This window comes from Symphodus melops (assembly GCF_947650265.1).
Source record: "Symphodus melops genome assembly, chromosome: 15".
NCBI classification, from domain to species: Eukaryota; Metazoa; Chordata; class Actinopteri; order Labriformes; family Labridae; genus Symphodus; species Symphodus melops.
The window spans coordinates 20,815,998-20,837,599 of NC_136705.1; the positions used below are offsets into that span (position 1 = coordinate 20,815,998).

General features: G+C 39.9%; 1 protein-coding gene across 1 annotated transcript in view; it reads left to right on the plus strand.

Annotated features, from left to right (window-relative positions):
- hpse2 (heparanase 2) overlaps positions 1-21,602 on the plus strand; it is a 50,358-nt gene that overhangs the window by 22,171 nt on the left and 6,585 nt on the right. Inside the window, 7 exon segments of the mRNA XM_079362756.1 lie at positions 6,389-6,562; positions 7,821-7,992; positions 10,594-10,641; positions 15,168-15,261; positions 15,703-15,809; positions 16,026-16,140; positions 20,656-20,801. Coding sequence (XP_079218882.1) covers positions 6,389-6,562; positions 7,821-7,992; positions 10,594-10,641; positions 15,168-15,261; positions 15,703-15,809; positions 16,026-16,140; positions 20,656-20,801 — 856 coding nt within the window.

The following is a 21,602-nucleotide window of genomic DNA, read 5'->3' on the forward strand; positions in this document are numbered from 1 at the left end:
TTGTATCGGTGCTCTCACTGTTTGCCTATGGAAACAGACGGTCTGTTTCTGCCAGGATTTTCCAAACTGCCAATTCCTTCTGGAAGAAATATCTGTATCAGTTGAGGAAATGGCCGTATGTGTTGTTATAAATGTGAAAAAGACACTTTCTGTAAACACCAACTTTAACAATGATTTCACCTTTCTACTAAAATGTATGACCCAATTTCACAACAGCTTCATGTTTCAACGGGCGAAGTATCCCTTTAAGATTCAGTTTTAAAAGCTTGTGTAGCAGCAGCAGAGGGGCCTTAACTTTCTCTGGAAGCACAACATGTGCATCTTTAAATTGGAAAAAATCAGTATATTCATAAACAGGAAAAATGATCAGAATTAATTTCTCTAAACAGAATTGCTCTGTGTCTGACATGTCTCAGAGTTTTTGGTCTTGATTTAGATTTTAAGGAAGACCAGAACTCGGCTCCAGTCTTACCGTGTTTATTTGTGTGTGCGTGTTCCAGGCTGATTTTGATATGAGCAGACGTTCAGATGAACGTTTCCTGTGGCAGTCAGCTGTGTTCAGCAATGAGTCCATTTAATCTGTAAAAGCAGAAATTACATCCCTGTCTTTTCCCCCAGGATGAACAGGCTGAGAAATGCATGTTTTTCATATGATGCTAATTTATGATGGTCAAAGGCAAAGACAGTTTTTACACATCAGCTGAATTTGAGGCACTGAGGAATGAGGATACTACTTCTACATGCTTCATGTAACATATGGTCCCAGCCTAACCTGGTCAAAATGTTGATTTAAATGTAGTTGAACCCTTCAAGTCTAAAGGTAAGAAATCGCAGAGAAAAGTCAAAACCCAGAACAATTTATTTAAACTTGTTTGTGGGAAAAGCATTTAACTTTAGTTGCCTTGTGTGGTCGTCATTAGCAGAGTCAGCTCCGCTAGCTTTCGGTCCTTGCTGTTTAACGTCCACATGCCTGTGCTAAATGAGGTTACGCATTTATTCTTTGTAGTTTTTTTGTTTTATTTAGGGAGGCCCATTGTTCAAACGATTCACAAATGAAAGACGTCTCAGAGCAAAGTAGATCAAGGAAGATCCACCCATTTCACAGCTAGATAAAAAATAGACCTGTGAATGCTTTAGTGGACTGAAGCAGTTGTTTTTAGATACCAAGATATTATCAACATGTACCTGTGTTATTTTTCAGTATCAGGGTTTGTATTTCTTTAAATTAAATTCTTCAGATCCCATCTCTTTCATAACACAGTGTTGCAAACTCAGTGCAGTTAGCTCCCTACATACTGTACCCCACTATCTACCCACACATCGTTATTTGAAACACATAATATGTCATAAAGATATTCAATTTGAAGCTGCTCCATCAGAGAATGACACATACATAGCAGTGCCATCCAACTCACAAAAGGTGCAGCAAGAAAACTGTTCTTCCACTGGAAACTTCAGTTGGGTGTCTGACTCATGTGGGTGGTTTATAAACCAGCAAACACTGTTTGTGTGAGTGCAGACAGGCCTAGTGTACATAAGCTTATGTGTACCTCAGTGTTTGAGGGAATATGCACAGCTGCAGAAATGAGGCATGGCATCGACTGATGCTGCCGGCCGCTCTGCTTCACAGAACTGGCTTTTCTATCAGATAGACAGCTTGACAGTATCCAGACCCCACTCTTTCCGTCCACACACAAACACACAAAGGCACACAGGCATACACACACAACTTTCTGGGTTTTTTCTGCTTGTTCTCGGTTTGTGGGATAAAAGTGAAGTTTGTAGCTTTCTGTCGAGCAGTCTGACCTTAGACAGGCCTTTATTGTTTTAAGAATTTTTGTTTCATTTTAAGCCAAGTCACAGCCTGAAAAGCTATCAATTTGACTAAAGTTGATGAATGAAGTCGACACAAACAGATGATTGAACTCTATTGGGATGAGTAACATTTGTAACTGGTTTGATGCTTCTAACAGAAGTAAAGTTGCATGTGGCTTGATAAATTGTCCATGTCTGTAAAAAGGGTTTCCATTGATCTCCATATTTCAGTGAATTTGCTACATTTACACTCATCAGCATTAAATTTGATAGTGAATAAGTTCACAGACACAAGCAGCTTATGTATGCACACACACTACGATTTCACAGTGTCTTGCTAACGTTGGTTGAACTGAAATCATTTGTAGTTTCTAAGAAGGAGCTCTTTCATGTTTGACTCTTAGAGATCTACAGATTTCCTGACACCAGGAGGTTGGAGCTACCCAGAATATATTTCACTTTAGAAGAAAGCCTATTATGTCCTGCTCTAAACAGCCGTTTAACGAGAGCCTGGCTATGCGAGACTTGCTTCTTTATTGGAGTCGTTTCTTTTGTAAGTGTGTGCAACCAAGCAGAAGCCGCAGTAACTGCTCACCTGCTGGCTAACTGAAGATAAACCACAATTTAAAGGACTGATTATTTCCAGGGAAAGGACATAAATTGTGGTTTGCTGTATCCTAGCTACAGTATTTCAGTAGGAGATGGACATGATAACAAATTGTTGTTTAAATAACATGCAGTCAATGTTTTATTTTATATTGTCCAGCAATTGTTTTTCATTCTCAACTCTTAAAGTGACATCTTTAATTGTTTTGTTCTCTCTGAGCCAAAAGAACAATAACAAAAAACAAAATGTTCTATTGACTATTATGATAGGAAAATAAAAAAAAGTTATTTCCTAATGTGTGAAAGCTAAAACATTGAGAATTTTAACTTTATTTTCTTTTAAAAAAAAGAAAAGGAAAAAAAGACAAGCAATTTCCCAGCTTGGGAACAATAAACATCTGTCTAATGACAATCAAAACCATGCTAGTTTCTGTTTGTTTTGTCTTTGTTAGCTGATCGATTTTCATCAAAGTTTAATTTCAGGAAAAAACGTTATGTCTGCAAAATATTCAGCTCTTTGCATCACACAGATTTCCGACAGTATTTCGAGCGGATTATTCAACAAACCTTTAAAATGCAAAAAACACAAGAAAGTCGGACAGGAGTTCTCTGCTGCCGATCGGCCCGAACTGACATATAGACGCATATGGGTTTGTTTGATCATGCATGCTGCTATTTGACCTTCAATCTGAGCAACTATATTTTTTATCAACTTGATAAACACCGTGAGGGCTTTATGAGGTGTGTTCAGGGCTGCGAGCTGTATCCGAGAGCGAGGCTGATCGCCTGCTGCTCAGATCTCAGGTGAGGAAAAGCCTGGAATCACTCATCCTGACAGCCACATCTGGCGCTACTTTCTCTGTCCTGTTGCTCTGAATTCTGCTCCTGAAAACAGACCCAGTTCATTTAACCACAGAGGGAAGGAGTTATGATAATTGTAGTTATAATAATAACTGTATTGGTTGTTTTTTATGAGACAGAGAACAGACAGTTTACACAGGATAAGTGAACTCCAGAGTGTGTCAGAGAAATTCTTTGTTATAGGTACTGCCAAGTTTTCTTGTTTCAAACTTCGATATTGCTCGAAGTCGAACTCCTGCCGGGTGCAACAAGCAGTGGTTGTGTTCTCTCTGTTTGCTCCGTGCAGTTTAAATAATACATTTCTACTGCTCCTAGGAAAATAAAGGTTTGTAGTAAATTCTACATTTGTTATATTTTTGGGCCTTTTTCCTTTCAGTGGATAGGACAGCTGAAGAGAGACAGGAAATGTTGAGAGGAGACAGAGCACACATGCAGCAAAGGGCCGAGGTCGGATTCGAACCTCCGGTCACAGTGACGAGGACTTTTAGCTTCTGTACATAACCGGTACACTATCAGCCCCCCGCCTTTGGTGAATTCTGTGTGGCCTCAAATGTACTTTAGGTAGGATGCAAATGGTCATTTATTATAATTAATATTTATTCAAAGGTCTTTAATAAAGTTTAATAAAGTACCTCAAAAATGTGTTTGAGTGTGTGCATCTTTATTAGAATGTGGAATGACATGTCATAGGTCCAATTTCAAAATGTTTTATGTTTATATGACATAGACTATATAGGGCAATACTTTGTTTCAAGAAGGGGTGAGAAAGAAGGGCAATGCCAACCAATATGACTTACTGTGTCACCACTTAGGGACTCATCAGTGTGACAGATGTGAGAGAGTAGACGTTAACAGGGCGAAGAAGCTACTAAAGTTCAAGGATGCAGCGTGGTAAGAGGTGAAGGTGACACCTCATTTCAGTGACCTGCACATTTCAGAATCACTGTATCATGATCTTATGGTTATCCAGGACATGTATTGTGTGTTGAGTCTTGTCATATCGTATTGCATCATTGATACCCTGTGTAGTGATTATAGGTTTCTGTAAGCCCCGGATTATTTTAGATTTTGAATTTGGCGGTTGTATTCTGAAATGTTAAGCTTGGCTTAATTCTTCGTTCTTCTTACCCACACTGACCCCTACTCTGGACCAGATGTTTGCATCTTTTGCATCCTTTTCAATGTTTTCAAGAAGAAGCCCTTCACTTACTCTCTGGTCTGCTCTTCTTTTTCCGTCATGCCCTCATCAGACCGAGCAATCAGCTCAGCTTGTCCAACCCACAGTTTAGGGCCACATCGAGCCAGAACCATGCACGCACACTGCCTTCATCTGTTTCCTGTTGAACCTCCAGGATCAAGGGTTGGAGTTCAGGGTAATATTTACTCTAATGGAATCAATCCAAACAGATACGATTTCAAAACAAAAGCCTGGGGTACCCAGGAGCAGCCTGCAGTCGCACGTTTGAATATAAACAAACACTTTTGGCACTCTCACTTCATGCAAACATCTGTTGTAAGCCCTCATCCTCACTTTACTGCCCAGTGAGACTCTTGTGCTTTGATGGAGACAGCAGACACAACCGTGAGTAAGTGGTGAGCTTTTTTCGCTGCTCTGAGGAGCACATCACCACAGGAGTCCGTGATGGGAAACTCAGTCCGACTGGATTCTCATTGAAGATGAGACTCAGTGGTCATGCATCAAATTGACACACATGCAAACTGCAAAGTCAAATACCTGAAGACAACAAGTTATTGCAGCCATAACTCTAACTTGCACAAACCTTCCAGCTCTTTAATTAAACTTAAAAAACCTATTTTGGACATATCTTACACAATGTTTTGTCCAAGTGTTATGTTTTCTTTCAGTCATTGTTTCTTGAAAGTAGGATTACTGCTGATTACACGTTTTATGTTTTTGGTTTATTTGAGTGCACCAAGTCCCAAGAATAAATCCTCACATGATTAAACTTTCATGGCAATATTTCCCAACTCTGATTCTGATTATCCCAAATCACAGTACACGAAACGTCCATGCACATTAAAGCAGAGAAATGTGATCTGTTCTTACTAATTGTATATTGTACAATTAAGTGTGGTTAGATCTTTTGGAGGAAGCCATCCTTTTTGAAGAGTTTGTTTGTTTTAAATAAACCCACAGTTTTTCCAATGAAATGCAATATTTATTTGATGACTTTGTGGAGGGCTTTAGCGTGCAGTGTATTACAGCCATGTTTAATCACTTTTTTTAGATTTGAAAAACGAGCTGCCAAAGGGCCTGATAAGTACGTTTTTAATGGCAGACCAATAAAGCGGGACAGAGGAATATAAAGTGTCGACGTTACACCTTTTCAATCAAAGAAGAGGCAGGCCAGAACAAAATGTTGTCTCTAACATATTTTTATTTTATTGTTTTGTTTGACTGGTCTTAATCTCTTGCTCTGTTCGGGGCACTGATTGGTCTAGTGGTTAGATGGCACACCCCATGTACAGAGTCTATAGTCCTAGAGAGACCCGGGTTTGACTCCGACCCTCAGCGCGTCGCTCTGCTGCATATCATTCACCACTCTCATTCCCTACACTGTCCTCTTCATTAAAGCTTAAAAAGCCTGGAAAATAATCTTAAAAATTAAAAAAAAGAAAGAAAAAAAGACAGAAATTATAATAATGTTTGTGCTGAAAAAACACTGTTTATAATAACACCATCCATTAAAACTGCCAGCTTGTCTCTAAAATGTTTCAAGATTTCAAATGTTCAAAATGTCTAAGGTGCTACTACCTATGTTATGCTTTCTACTGTTTGTTTTAAATTATGAGTTAAAATATACACTAATGCTTCATGACCACAACAACAATGAAGCGAGATGATGTGTGTTTGCTCAGATTTGCGTATTTCAATTCTGTGCAATTAAACAACAAGAAGCTGCAAAAGTCGGTGGTTATTCCAATGAGTGCATCATAAAGTTCCAGCTGTGGCTGTAGAACAATATAAATAGGTTTTTCAAGGTTATAGTCAGATCAATGACTCCCTCATGGTCTCTGTCTGGTCATGTGGCTCCTGGTGCGTTCAAAGAATCAAAGTTACAACTGCTTTGTGGGTTTCTCCCAGCCAGGTCTTTAGACAAACTGTACAACTTTGCCGACTGTGCCGGTCTGCATCTGATCTTTGGGCTCAACGCGCTGCACAGAAACCCGGACAACTCCTGGAACACCTCCTCCACCCTGAGCCTCCTCAAGTACGGAGCCGGCAAGAAGTACAACATCTCCTGGGAGCTGGGCAACGGTCAGTGCAGCTCCACACAACATGATAGGCTTCAGCATGTTTGTGCATGTTCTGAGCTGCTGTTATATTGATACATGTCTGAAGTGTTTCGCTTGATTTTAGGCTTTCTGTGGTGGCACCTGGGACACGCCCCTGCAGTGTTGTATTTCCAGTAGTGTGTTTTGATTGTGCGTTCTTATTATACGTTTTTAACTTGGTCTTTATCTACATATTTATTGTCATGTTGTTGTGTTTTCTTTTAATTCCGTGTTTTCCTTTGAGTATCATTTAGTAGCATTTACACAATTACTATAAAAAAATATTGCCTTAAAAGAAGAATTTGTTAAAAAAAAAAAAATGACCACCAGAATTTCTCTCTTTTCCAACTCCTGCCATGAGAAATCATCTCACACAATGTGACCTTTTCACATTGATTTGTTGTTAAAATCTTTGAGAGACAGGATTTACATAGTGAGCTGTGAGTGAGAGTAGGGCAGTTTAAGGGTTAAAGCTGGGGCGTTCAAACGTGGGATGAAAGAGCCTGCTAGTCTTCGTGTCATCCTGACCATCTGTGTTCTTATGCAGCTTCAGTCCACACACAGCCCTGTGTTTTACCGGCGGCACATCGCTTTATATTTTCATTTCAGTGGTGAATCAGTAGTTAAGCTCATAATAGAAATTTTTATTTTAGCTTTATCCTGAAAGTGCCGTGGATAATCCATTGACTGGACCATGTAGAAATGTCAGAGAGGACTTGATTTGTAGCAGAAGGAATCCTTTTAAGAAAATCTCCCTCACAGAGCGAACTTGTAGAGGTTAAAGAAATAGATGATCCTTCAAAATGTTCTCAGAATAATTTCATGAAAGTTTGCAGGGATGCAGCACAGACACAGCTCCACTCAAAGAATAGATTCACTGTAAGTGTTATTTTTTTTAGTTACAGAGGTAATCAGAATGCTCTTCAGAGGTTGTAAAAAAGCAGGAGGCCTATAAAGTGTTAGCTTCCATCTTTTTTGGAGGGAACTGGCTCCATCACTCTCTTTGTTTTACTGATTCTGCAAGGCCACCCTCTGAGTTTGGACTGTTCCCCTGACACTAAGTCCATCTGTTGGTGTTACTGTGAATTGCTCAATTATCCTTTTTTTTTTTTTTTACTGGCTGACTCTCTAGGAGAGTAAGATCAGACTACAACAACAACAATATTCATTGCCTCCTTCCCACTGTTGCTTGTATAAACTCCATCTTTCCAACTCTGTGTTTTACATCTGGTCTTCCCCAGAGCCTAATGCTTACCGCAGCTTGGTGGGTCGAGCGGTCAACAGCACCCAGTTAGCTCTGGACTACACCAAGCTGAGGACCCTGCTGCAGTCTGTGCGCTACTACCACCGAGCTCACCTCTACGGCCCTAACGCGGGACGACCGCGGAAGAATGCCATCATGCTTCTGGACGGGTGAGTCAGCAAGTCAAACACTTATTGCTTACAGATTTCCAGTTGACGGCAGCATAGTTATGCCCCTGTTACGTCTCGTGTGCAATGTGTAAGGCTTGCAGACGTAAAAGTGGGGCTGGGGAAAGAGGGGGTGTAAGGTAGTGGAAAGTATTCCCCAGCCGTTATGATATTTAACTGAGTCTTACTCTGTTTAATGCACGCACACACACACACTCACACACTCACACTGTGGTGGTGCTCAGTGTTTATGGATTTCCACTTTGCAGGTTTCAAGGTCTCAGCTCTAGTTAAATAAAGTGTCATCTGATTGATAACGTGACGGCACAATGTCCCACCTGCTGGTTCAAACCCCGAAGCCCCAGTTTGACTCCGTCAGCTCGTCTTACAGCTCTTTGTAGACTGCAGGTTTTAATGAAAGACCACATCAGCAGATTTGTTTGTTCTTTTTACGTCTCTGTTTATCAATTTAAAGGCGAATCTGCGTCTTTAGATTCACGTTAAACTTATACAACTGCAAATTATTACATGTAATGCATATACTTCCTTTTCTAAAAAAATGACAATAACTACACACTGCTGGGAAAACGTTACGTAATTGTGGTGTGATTATGTAACTTAAAGGACGGTGTGTCACATTTTTTGTTTGCAAAGCACTTGAGATTTTAGGCAAGGCAGCTTTGTTTAAACAGCACATTTCAAAGAGGTGAAGATGAATTATTTTACAGAGGCAAAGAAACATTTAAAATGACTGAGAAATAAAAACCATGTACGAACTGTGAAAGAAGAATAAAACACGTTAATCATGAAGAAATTCAAAAGTCTCTATATCAACACTGAGGACACAAAAATGAAAAAAAGTACGTGACAAATAAGAACGTTATGCTCGAATGAAATAAGTTGGAAAACATGAACTCTTTGTTAATATGTCAAAACCTATATTTCCTTTAAATCGTTTTGTATTAACTGTCTAAAAGTTATGAAATCAGACTCTTAAGAAAAGTTTCAGCATTATTGTCCTGAATACTTTATTTGTTGCACTCACTGCTCGAACTATTGAAGCAGACGTACATGGAAATATTTACATCACCATGTAAGGAAACATGTAGACCTCTTAATGTGTCAACATTGTGAATATTTCTGTATTATCGAATGTTTCAATATGAATTACTGTACTTGTAAACCTGCCATACACCTGCCATACGTAACTTCATTAACATACACTATTTTGCTGTGAAATTTTTTTGTAAATAAAAAATCCTAAAAAAACTAGTTTGGGTTATTCCTGGGATGAACCACTGATGCTAAACAAGGGATCTGTGAAGTTTTGATTTAGGAGATTTTGACCATTGAAGTGACTGTGATTGAGTATTCAGCTCTGGCTTTAACACGGAACAGCCCTTCCATCATAAAGTTATCCAACTCATTCTATCACAACATCTGTGTATGCAAGTTCATGTGCTGTTGCATCACGAGAACAGCTACATATTTCAGTGCCCCACGCTCATTTTGACAGGTCGGTCAGAGATTTAGGAGAAAGCGTTATTTGATATGAGCCTCCCTCCACTAACTTCTTGAGCTACTCACATCGGTGGAACCATTAGGAACAAGCTGTTTAATCTCCCTGCCTGTTCAGATTAACTCATAAATAAGAGGTGTGGGTTGTTGAGTGCGTCGTTTTGTGTTTGCATAGTGTACAGTTCAGGCAGATTGATGAGCAGTGGACTCGGAGTCGAGGGAGGATGGAGAGGAGAAGTTGTTGTTAGAGGAGGAGAAGTGAGAGCATGAAGAGGAGAGAGCTGGGAGTATCCACAGGTCACAGGTGACACATTTAACAGCCGAGTGATTCCTGTGTGTTTGACACAGTTACGAGGGGGGTGGCTCTCGTGTTTGACAGTCCGACTACTCTGCCGCTCTCAGGAAATAAGATGAATCAGACACTGAGCTACTCAACAGTCCAAATATCAGAGCAGGGCAGACTAAACAAGGCAGAGCGGTGAAAGTTTAGAGACACACATTTGGGCATGTCTGACAAGCTGTTACCTCCAAATATGGAGCGATTTGGGTTAGGTAGACAACACACACATACTGTATACACACACACACACACACATGCATGGGTGCAAAAGCTCAGGAGAAGGAGAAGGAAGAAGAGACTGTATGTGGTGGAAATGTTTGTGTACAAGGGTCCACTAAAAGATTGGATTCACAACCTTTTTTGTGGTTAAAGGGACAGTTAGTTATTTTTGAAGAGGGGTTGTATGAGGTACTTGTCAATATTAAGTAGCCACAGGAGATGCCTGCCAGCGTGGCCCCTTTATTAAGAGACCAGCTAGAGTGCGGGCACAGGCTGTAAAAGATTGGCCGTTTTTTATTCCATTCATTTGGTTCTGCAAATGATTTGCTGTGAAACGAGGATATGTTGTGTTACATCCGTCTGTCACTTCTTTAAACATACTTCTTTATATTTCCACTTCTCAAGTTCTTCTCAAGTCTTTACAGGTCAAACTGTTCCCAAAATATGAATGGCCATGACTGTGAAAATAAGACTCAGGTTCCTTTAGCTGCCAAGTAAATATAACTCTGTTTTTTTCTGACTTTCAGGTTCATGAAGGATGCCGGCTCTGTGGTAGACGCAGTTACGTGGCAACAGTAGGTATTTTACCCTTTTTTTCTTTTTTATATTCTTGTCTCCAAAGATGCTCAGAATCAATTTTTACTAAGAAAGAAATAATACATGATATGGAGAAATGTGTTTGTGAAAGAGAATGTGTGTGTGTGTGTGTTAAATTAGTAACACTTGATGTTTGTCTATTGCACAACCTTTAGGAATGCATACAGACTTATCAATTTGTTTGATCTTTCCCACGTGTTTTATCGACGCCTCTTCACACACTTGTGAAATGTGCACAAAGGACACACCCACTGTTAGGTCAGACAAACCCTGTGTGCCTAAGTGAGCGGTCTTTAAGATGAAGGTCACATCTAATTAGGAAAAATTAGAAGAAACGGAAGGAGGCAGGGCTGTCAGAAAGGCTTAGAAGAACACCACCCAAACAGTTAAAACCAAACCATATGCTCTGGCTCATTCCCTCTGTCAATTAGCCTGTTTTACGCTAAAGGTGCAGATTCCTGTCTAACCAGGCTGCGTGACACAAACTCTGACCTCTACAAAAGAAGCCAAACCTATAAATGAGTAGAACACTCATTAACACGTCTACGGCACAGGTTTTACTCCTGCAGCTGGTTCCAGTTGTTTCGAATCAAACGTATGTCTTCAAAATCACTCCGGAGAGTCAGTGTCTGTCTGTCTGTAGACAAAGGCAGAAGTGGCCTGTAGGAGCTCGTGCTGATGAAACATATCCATGTTGTGCACATCTGTGTCCACACAATGGATATGCGGTGAGTTCATGTTGTGATCTCTCTTTCCATTTCTCTGCTAAATGAAGTTAGCAATCGACTGCTTGGATGTGCACATCAAGCTGATTCTGATTTGATTACACTATATAGAAAGAGTGTTCTTGTCATTTACTTAGAAATAGTCACCTGCATGCCTCAATTTCCTATATTCTGTGTTACTGTCAGATACTTTAACCCTGAACTGGTTTCCAGTTAATCACAGGGCAGACACATATAGAGACACACTCACATCCACACCTACGGGCAATTTAGAGCCACTGGTTGACCTAACAAGCTTGTCTTGGAGGAACTGTGGGAAGAAGCCAGAGCACCCGTCTTCATCTTGACAAGCTTTAGTGTGAACAGCTTGCAGTGTGATCTATGCATTATTAAGCACAACAAGGATGTTTTGTCTGAAAACGTGTCCTGGTTGAGTTTTTAATGACGTTCCTTTCAAGCCGGATTGATCATGCAGAGTTGTAACTGACAGAGGATGGATATTTGTAAGAACATGAAGCCGTGCCTCATTGTGTGACCAGTCGACTGCTTGTTCTCGCTTTGAAAATATGAGGAGAAAAAAAGTGAACTGGACCAATTTACGATTTGCTGTTTAGATGCCCCTGAGCAGCGCACTTCATGTTAGGCCCTAATTGTTCCAGAAGTGAGTTATTAGTGGTGTGAACATCTGACTGTTAAACAAGAAAACCTCCTAAACATGGTTCAATTATGAAGCGATGAAAGGTTCACTTTAAGTGCTTTGCTTTTAAAAATGAGCACTTGTAGCAGTGAGGCCTCAGACACAATCAAAGCATTTACTTGGTTCAGAAACTATTCACTTCATGAGTTTCTCTGATTGAAGCAACATGGTGTCATTAAACAGTACATGGTGACACGTAATACCCACATTTCTCTATGTATTTGTCATGTAAGAGTGCAGGTTATTTGTAGCTTAGGGCAGACAGACCCATTCAAGATTCGTGATCTTTTTCTTATAGCTTGAAAATCTTGGAGGGATTGTACATTTACAGTTGTTATTCCTGGGGGGGCGATTCATATCTTTCAAATGATCTGCAGTGATTACTAACAGCATGGTGCACAGCGATGAAAACATCCTCTTCTGCTCTCCTTAAATGTCTTTACTTCACCAGATGATGATGTCTTGATGTTTGATGTAATGTAAGACTTCACTTGTAAGACTTGTGCAAAATACTTTACAATACAAAAATAATGTTACAATTGTTTATCCTCAGTTTAGGGAATTATGTGCATCATGCATTAAGTGAACATTTTTACGTGTGTAAAAACAATATGAACAATCTGAGGCAGGATGTGTCTCCTGTGAGCTGTGGGTACTCCAGCTCTCTCCTGCAGTGATGGAGAGTGCAAAGGTCGGCTAAGTACCAGGATAATTAATCCTGAAAGGTGGGTTAGGGTTAGGATGTTCACTTCTACACAGTCTCTGTGCATTGATTTGCACTTAACAGGTACATCCCTGTCAAAGTCTTGTAAGAGTGTCCCATGTGACTATGTATGTTAGAATCCATTTATTTTAATAACCAGAGCACCAAAGCACTTTGAGCTTTCGTGGGGGGTTTTGGGATCCCTTCCTCCCTTGCCTCTATTCATCTCTGGCATCAGATCTGTTTCTTTAGTTTGTACTACATTTTTGTCGTGCCACATAGCATTATGAACGATCTTCTTTTTATGAGGATGTGGCATTCAGTGAGTGCTGTGGAAAGCAAGCTGAACTAAGACATCGCAAGGTTTTTTTTTTCGTTTTTTTTTTTTTCATTTTGGCAGCTAAAGTATCATGCTCAGCTTTGGATGAACAAAGGAAATGTTGTTAAAATTAGACATTTTACAATTAGACATCTGTTTTCGGGCTTTCCGCTTGAATAAACATGAATATTTGTTCTGAGAAGAAATGAAATCCTGCCTCATTAACTGACACTTTTCGGAGCTGTAAACTCTGTCTTACTGGTTTGCAGGGCACAGATTCTCGCTCTGACTGTCGTTTATACGTTTTCCATATATGAACTGGAATTCCTCCGGCTGAGAGTTGCACTGAAGACTTATTGTGAGCTCTCTGGAAAGATGACAGGATAACCAAATGATATGTTTAAAGTTATGACTTACGCTGTGTGTTGTTTATGGTTTGAGTTCAGGGGCTGGGGACTTTTCCAATACTGTGACGAAAATTTTGACCAGGTTAAGCTCAGCTTGCAACACTGCTTCAACAACACAAGCCTCTGTTCCCGGCAGTTTTTGACACGTTGCATGTTGTGATGCACATATGATCTCTCTGTTGTTTGGTTTCATCATTCAGGTTTGCACTGATCTCCATTTGATTTGTTTTTGGCTGAAAATAGTCTTATTTACATGGTCTGCAGGACAAACAATGAAAGAATATCCATTCTTAACCACCCAGAGTGAAATGTCTTTTTATTTATTGAATACTGTGCTTTATTCTTCTGCAACACAAGTAGTATGTAGCAGGCTTTTATGGGACCTGAAACATAAACTCGAGCGAGGGGTTGCTTGTTTTTCTCTCCTGGACTCTTGCTTGGATTCTTGGAGAGAGCTTTATACCCCAAGGGATGATTCTGCTGTAACTACCAAAAAACTCTTTGTCTCATCATGCTTAACGTCGTGTCTCATTATCATCTCCGTTTGTCTCTTAATCCTGGACACAAACACAAACGCATGAACACACACACACACACACACACACACACACACACACACACACACACACACACACACACACACACACACACACACACACACACTGGATGGACTTCTGCATTATTCTCATTCCTATGTCTCTGTGCTTCTAATTCTTTAATTCTCGTGCAACCGCACTTTTTAGCACACAATTGTTCTGTCAGTGCTCTTAATGTTATTTAATGTGTCAATTCCAGTCCATCACATCTGTTGTAGTAAAACATTCTTTTGTATACTACATATATCAGACCAATGCTTGGATACTCAGTGGTTTGGATTTAAACCCTGTTGTCCATAATGAGCCAGAGCAATGCTGATGCGGAATCCAGGCAAGTGTGTGTGTTTAGTTTTACAGTTGAAGTTACATTGACCAAGCCTGCTTTGTATTACGCTGTGATAGTAGCCCATTACAGACTGCAGTTCTGCAAGAGAACCGTCACTAAGTTCAGCCATCATCACGTCTTTCTACATTCATTTTTATATAGCAACTTTATAATATTCTTGTCTCAGTGTGTGAATTCACATTAACTTTCAGCGTTGCAGAAGTACGACACTGTGAGAGCTCCACAAAACACACAGTCAGACATGCACAAACACACAGTGCTCAATTCGCCCGCTGGCTGATTCAGTCTGTCCCCTGTAATGTCTGGGTTACTACCTGAGAACACGGTGCAGAGGGGGGGGATCCCTTCGTCCCCCCATTACGCCTCTGTCACATTCAGATTGAAGGCAGTCTGAATGGGGCTAGCTTGACTTGCATGGCCATGTTTTCTGTTTCATACACACACAGGAAGTGGAGATAGGATTTCCTGTACAGTTTAAATTAGACTTCGAAATTTTAAATTTGAATTACTTGTGCTGAGTGTGGATGGATGGATGGAGGGATGGAGGGATAGATGATGCAAGGATGGATGGATTGGGAATTAAAATAGTACATGTCAGTTGTTGTTGTTATTTTTTTTTCATCTTTACTGGAGTAAAAACTGTGTATTAGTTGTTCACAATGTAGAGGGAACACAGTGTTTTTCTCTCACAGTTTTGTCTTTGTACTACAGCTACTACATGGATGGCCGAGTGAACAAAGTGGAGGACTTCCTAAAAACTCGCCTGTTGGACACACTAACAGAGCAGATCACTAAAGTCACCAAGGTACCCAAGTATTCCTCAAAGTCCTGAAAAGTAACCTCTGCTAGATATCTCAGTAGTATATAATCAGAATACTGTGTTTAGAGTATACTGTATGTAATCGATCAACTATCAATATGTTCAGGGGTCTTTTGCTTTACATGACTAATTTTCATCAATCAAGCCTTTCAGACAAGCAACCCTTGTTTGCCCCAGGGAAAGTATGCTTTGCATACGTTACTATTCTGTTTGTTTTGTTTCTATGTTTAGTTCCATAATTGTGTTGTAATAGGTTGCTCTCTTATCAATGTTATATGTGCTTTTACTTACTCATAAGAAATGCATGAGTCTATACACCTTCAAATAAACAAATGTGTTCATTTAATGACCCATGATGAAGCTTTCATAAAGTTTATTTCAGCGTGGATATTGTTCAAAGACGCATGTTTCCATTGGTGATTGCAGGTCGTGAACACGCATACACCTGGTAAGAAGGTGTGGCTGGGTGGACTGGGGCCAGCGTGGGCAGGGGGCATCAGTAATCTCTCAGACACATACGCTGCTGGCTTTCTGTAAGTCTTGTTATCATACAGTGATGTTTTATGTAGATAAGACTATCTCTGAAAAATATTGAACCAAACTAACTGCAGAAGAAATCTTGAATATTTGTTCAGAGAAAAGTCTATTTACTCCCAATGCAATGTGTTTTTATTGGAAATATGACAAACCAAGGGATCAAATGTTAATTCCTGATTTTCTTTCTCCCTTTTTCTGTTCCTTTATTCCAGATGGGTCAACACTCTGGGTATGGCTGCTCTGCAGGGGATCGATGTCGTCTTGCGTCATTCATTCTTTGACTATGGATACACACATCTTGTGGACCAGCAATTTAACCCTTTACCTGTAAGTTTCCCATCACAGTAAAGGCCGTTAGATTCTTGTCATTATGATAAGGAAGGTTGGATTTCAGCCATGCCAACTTGAACTAACCAGACCAGACCAGTCCTGTTACAGTCCGGACCTCAGACCCAGTAGCACGATGGCACCTCTCGCTCTTTCCCGTGGGAGCTATTAGAAGAGATGAAAGGCGTTTAGTGGTGATGATTGGTTAGACGTGGGGGCGAAAAGCCATGAAACCTTAGCCTTTTGTCAGTTGTTCAGGACAGTGTCACTGCTCCCCTCATCCCCCATCACAACTGTGTGCTTCTCTGTGCGGGACTGTCGGCCGCTGAGAGATCTGTAACCTGAGATGCTGATACACAGGCATGTTTGTAAAATAGCCCGTGACACTGTTTGAAGTGAAACCAGCCCAATCCCAGGTTCCTCTTTGGTTTAGTCCAGAACATAGGGGAACAGAAATTATCAAGCTTCATCGAAAACAGTTCAGTTTTATCATCTGAAAAACACACAGATGTACAAGAGGCAGAAACTTCCCTCTTTTTAGTACTCATATGTGAACATGTGATTATCTTTGACCATTTATCAAACAAAAAAGAAAAAAGTAGCTCAAGTAGTTTTGTGATTAACTGATGTCATTCTGCTGAAAACAATGAATTTAAATTGTGGAGGAGTGATGAAATGTGACCCCAAGAATATTTATTTACTTAATAAAAGGTGTTTTGCCCAATCTGAGGCAGAGCATGAGTTAAAGTTTGATGAAACATTCATTTTAATTTAAGATCATTTTTCATGATCAGAAATAAATAGCTCTACATAGAACACAGGTAGAATAAAATAGACGATCAAAGACAATGTTTTTAGCTGCTTTTGTTTGTTTATGTGGTATCATAATCATTCCTGCAAAATCTGACACAAGTTTGATTTGATTTGTTTATTTATTCCCAACATGTAACATAAGACAAAGAAGAACAAAAAAACTGACAGAAAAGAAATAATAATTACAAATAGTGGAAAGTATAATAAAGAAAAAAAAAAATATATATATATATATATATATACAAAATCCATTTGGATAATAAGCTAATATAAGTAACATGTCCACAAAGGAGTGGGAAGTAGTAAAACTTATTGAATCCCACTCCCTCTACATCTATTGAGCTAGCTTGTATTATATGTTTTTAATTATGGCTATCATGTAATATAATATGACAATGTATTTATATACAGTATTTATTTTTTCAATGTCAAGTTATAAATAAATAAATGTATAAATAACCTAAAAAACTTTTTTACTTGATCCCTCATTTATTTTTCTTTCTACCGAGTGCACCCTTTTTTAATTTATTTTATTTAACCTTCATTTATCCAGGAAAAGTCCATTTGAGGTTAACAACCTCTTTTTCTGGGGAGTCCTGCAGAAGTTACACCCACAGCGTACAGACTTTACTTAAACTATACAATATGAAACAATCGAGATGACTTCATTTTCTTCCCTTTTTCATCTCCTTTACTTTTCTGGGAATGATGATCCCCCACCGGGATCACAATGCTTTTAACATGGCTGGATGTCTGAAGGCTGCACCAGCCTACCTGCTGAGAGAATTCACTGCAGGGCCAACATGTCCTCTGCATGGGAAATTTACGACTTGGACCCTTCTCCTATAGGATAACCCCCCCATTAGAAGAAGCCCGTCAAAGCCTCTCCTCAGCCACTTTTTTTTTCAACACTGATCCCTTCCTCTTAAGGTCCCAGTTTTCCCTTCCTTTCCTTTTAGTTATTGGTAGTCACACATTCCTGTGTGCTTCTTAAGGTCTGTTGTTAACACCTAAACAAAGTGGGGCATGCGTTTGTGCAGGATTCATGTTAGCATTTAGTGTCTGACATTAGACCTCATAATGGTCTGAAGGGAGAGGTGTTTTTTAGGTGGATTAATGCAGTTGTCTAAACAGGCTTTCCATAAAAAAGGAATTTTAAATAAAAGTGCTCATTTAAAAGTGCTTACTGTTTAGTTTCCATTTTAAGGGGTGTTTTCTGGTTGTTGTTTTTTTACAGCTATTATCCTTTATAATCTTATGGAAAACTCATTTAGAGTATTGTTCTACTTTTCGTGGATGTAGTTCTTTTTGGCATACTGACATGTAGAAATCAATGCAGTGTAATAGTTTAAAACTACTCTTTAATCTTGGTATTGTGTCGTTTTAAATGAGTCCCAACCAGGCAACCTGACTCTCATTTAGGCCATTTAGCTAAACACTAAAGGTTAATCATTATTCCCCTTGTTAATGTCTTCTGATTAGCCAGACTGTGCAGCTGAGGTTTGATTCGTCTGGTGTGAATGGTTTTACTCTTCAGGAGTTCTTGGCATGTTACTGCTTCTCTTGTTCCTGCCTTTCTCTCTGCTACTTGGACTGTGTTGCATGTTATTGAACAATGGTGTCTGTTCCTCCGATTGATGTCTGTCTTTTTGCCTGTCTGTCTGTCCATATATGGAGGGGTTGGTTTGTTGGCCAACGTGCTGCAATTGCCCAAAAGATTTTTGTTTGGAGAAATAGTCAAAAAAAGTGAAAAGTGAAATGCACATTTTAATCGATAAGAAACAAAGATGACTTTCTGCATATGAAAATCACGTTGTGGAAAGCCTGAACAAATGCATTATCAGCAAATACAGAAATGATGCAAAGTCAAAAACAACAGACAAAAGGCTGAATACACTTTTATTCGCAGGAGGATGGAGACAGAGAGGAGAAACACTTTGTATTCGAAATAACGTATTGATTATCAGGTCACAAAATAACAGACATCCACACAGCTGTTTCTGAGCACCAAGCCTCACTGACTACAACAACCTCACACTACAACTCTAACAAAACAGTCCACATCACTGAACACTCTGTTTTGGTTAAATGGAGACATGGTTTCAGATAGCTATGTTACAGTTTAGTGGCTTTTTGCTACTTATGTCACTGGACATTGAAGGTGTTGGTTCCGCATAGTCCTCAAAGTAAATCATGAGCATCGAAATGTTGGGATGTCTAACCAGAATCTGTTTGCAGTAATCGTCACCTCCTCTTTTAAATTGACTGGATTTGATATTTTTCCACCGGGTACAAGTGTTTTTGACTTTGTGTCATTTCTGCTTTTGTAGCTCATCTGCTGTTGATGTATTTGTTTGACTTTCTTGTCATGTTTTATCATTTGCAGCACATGTTCCTCGTGGGTTTTTGTTTTGGAACATTACGTGTTGTTTTTATTTTTGCATCCTGTTAGGGTAATTTTGGAAAAAGTCTGTTGTGGCAGTGCGTTTGTCCTTTTTAGCCATTGTAGTTTTTTTGCAAGATGAGATGAGAAGGACAGGGAGAAAGGCAGGCAGCAAGACAGGAAAACTGACAAGTGGACTGACCTCTAAAGATTCTGGACCTCACAGGGTATTTCCCAAATAATTTCGATGTCATGCAAATATCAATTCCTGTTCTGTTCTGAGATTTAAACACAGCTTAAGAGTGAATATATATCAATTCATTGATGCTTTCTAACACTCGAGTTTTGGAAATTAAACACAAATCAAGGGTATATCATCACTCCAACCATCTTACACAAACACAACTTTTAGTCTCACAACTGTTCTTTATTTTATACACTATGTAATGATCACAGATCACAGTTCTGTGCATCCACCCATCCCTCTGCCTGTGGCCAACACTATACAGTTCCATACTGTGCTCTCCTTCTTCGATGCCTTGGCAGCAAATTAAGTTAAAGCCTGCATGGAAAAAAAAGAAGCCCTTAAATGTTGCCATATGCAGGATTGCATGGGAACTTCCTGAGGAACACATGTTGTTCTGGGTCTCTCGGAGAGGTGTTGAGTCTGTGTAGTCTGTGGAGTGAGGCTCAGTACGGTGGACCACTCAACAAGGATAACACAAAACAGCAATTCATGATAGAGCAAAATTATTTAGTAAAAATGTCATTTTTAAGACGTCAAGTCCAAACCACCAAGTGTGGTAGTTGGATACTGTGTGACATGTTGCACAGGACGACCAGCTCCAACTGAGTGTTTGGTGATGACATATTTGAAGCGGACATCTATGTGAAATATTTATACTTTTTATTTGTGATAGACTTGCTGCCCTACTGCTGGCAAGTTTCGGAAATGTTATCTATTTGCACAAATCACAGTGTTCTCTGATGAATAAACAAAAAGGACATTTAGTTCCTTTTAAGGAAATTAAGAATCTAATATTGTCCGTGTGTAATAAAAAGTCTTTCGCAATAAAACCCTTGTTTTCCATTTCGCTGTGTATTACCTACAGCACAGTTGGCAAGCCTTTGAAACAATTTCCCGACTGTCATGAGATCAGGTCTTTTAAACCGCCTCCCCACACCTGCCTGTTTTAGCACCGTATCTTTAACAACAAACAGGTGATACCTGCCTTCAGCGTCATGACGATAACTTTACTGCCATAAAAGTCAAATGTGTTTCTGTGTGTGACTGTGTTCAATGGCGTTACCTTTTGCAGGATTACTGGTTCTCGTTGGTCTTCAAGCGTCTCGTTGGTCCAAGGGTGTTGGCTGTTCGGGTGGCTGGACTACAGAGAAAACCGCAACCAGGACGAGTCATACGAGACAAGCTACGCATCTACGCCCATTGTACCAGCTACTACAAGTACGTACTGCAGCTGAACCACCCTGCCTGAGTTTATAGCCTGCTACATAACACTGCAACAGGGTAGATTAAAAAAAATAAGGCCATACTTGGCCTTATTTTTCATTTCAAGCCAACTGATGACAAAGTGCACATCTTTCTATACTTTCAGTAATGTTCAGCAATGCTCTGGGAATGTCCTTGAAGATTTAGATGGAAAGCATACCCCTGCGGTTTAACTTTTCTCCTCACTGTGTCCTCCTGCAAACACCTGAGGCTCAGGTCTGGTGGGGAAGAACAAAATCCCTTACCAGCCCTTTCAGCTTCCCATAAATAAGCAGACGGCAGACACCCGCTCATTCACAGCTCGGAGCCTATAAAACTTAACGGGTATCACTTATCAGGTGTGTGGCTTATGCCTCGCTGTTGTCAAAGAGCCGCTGAGAGAAGTGCAAGGCCTTCATCCCATCTCGGATTGGCTGGAGGGGGTATTTGAGGGGGAGGGGAAGGGACAATAAGGCGGTCTGTGCCACCGTGGCCTGTTCAAGGTTATCATTTAACCCAGACCAGTGGCTGTCAGCACCAGGCTAGACTTACTGCTTTACTTTAGACAGGGCTCGTTTACAGCTGGAGCATCTCTCAGACAAATAGTGGAGCGCTGCACAGATAGACGATAGATAAACATGTCGGAGTTGCATAACTGAAGCACACAGCCGCACGAGCCCTGATGACTCTCACACAAGTATTTGAAATCCTTTTGCACTATTTACCTCTGCACCATTATCTTAATTTGTCTTGTACAGTTTCTTCTTTAATTCATTG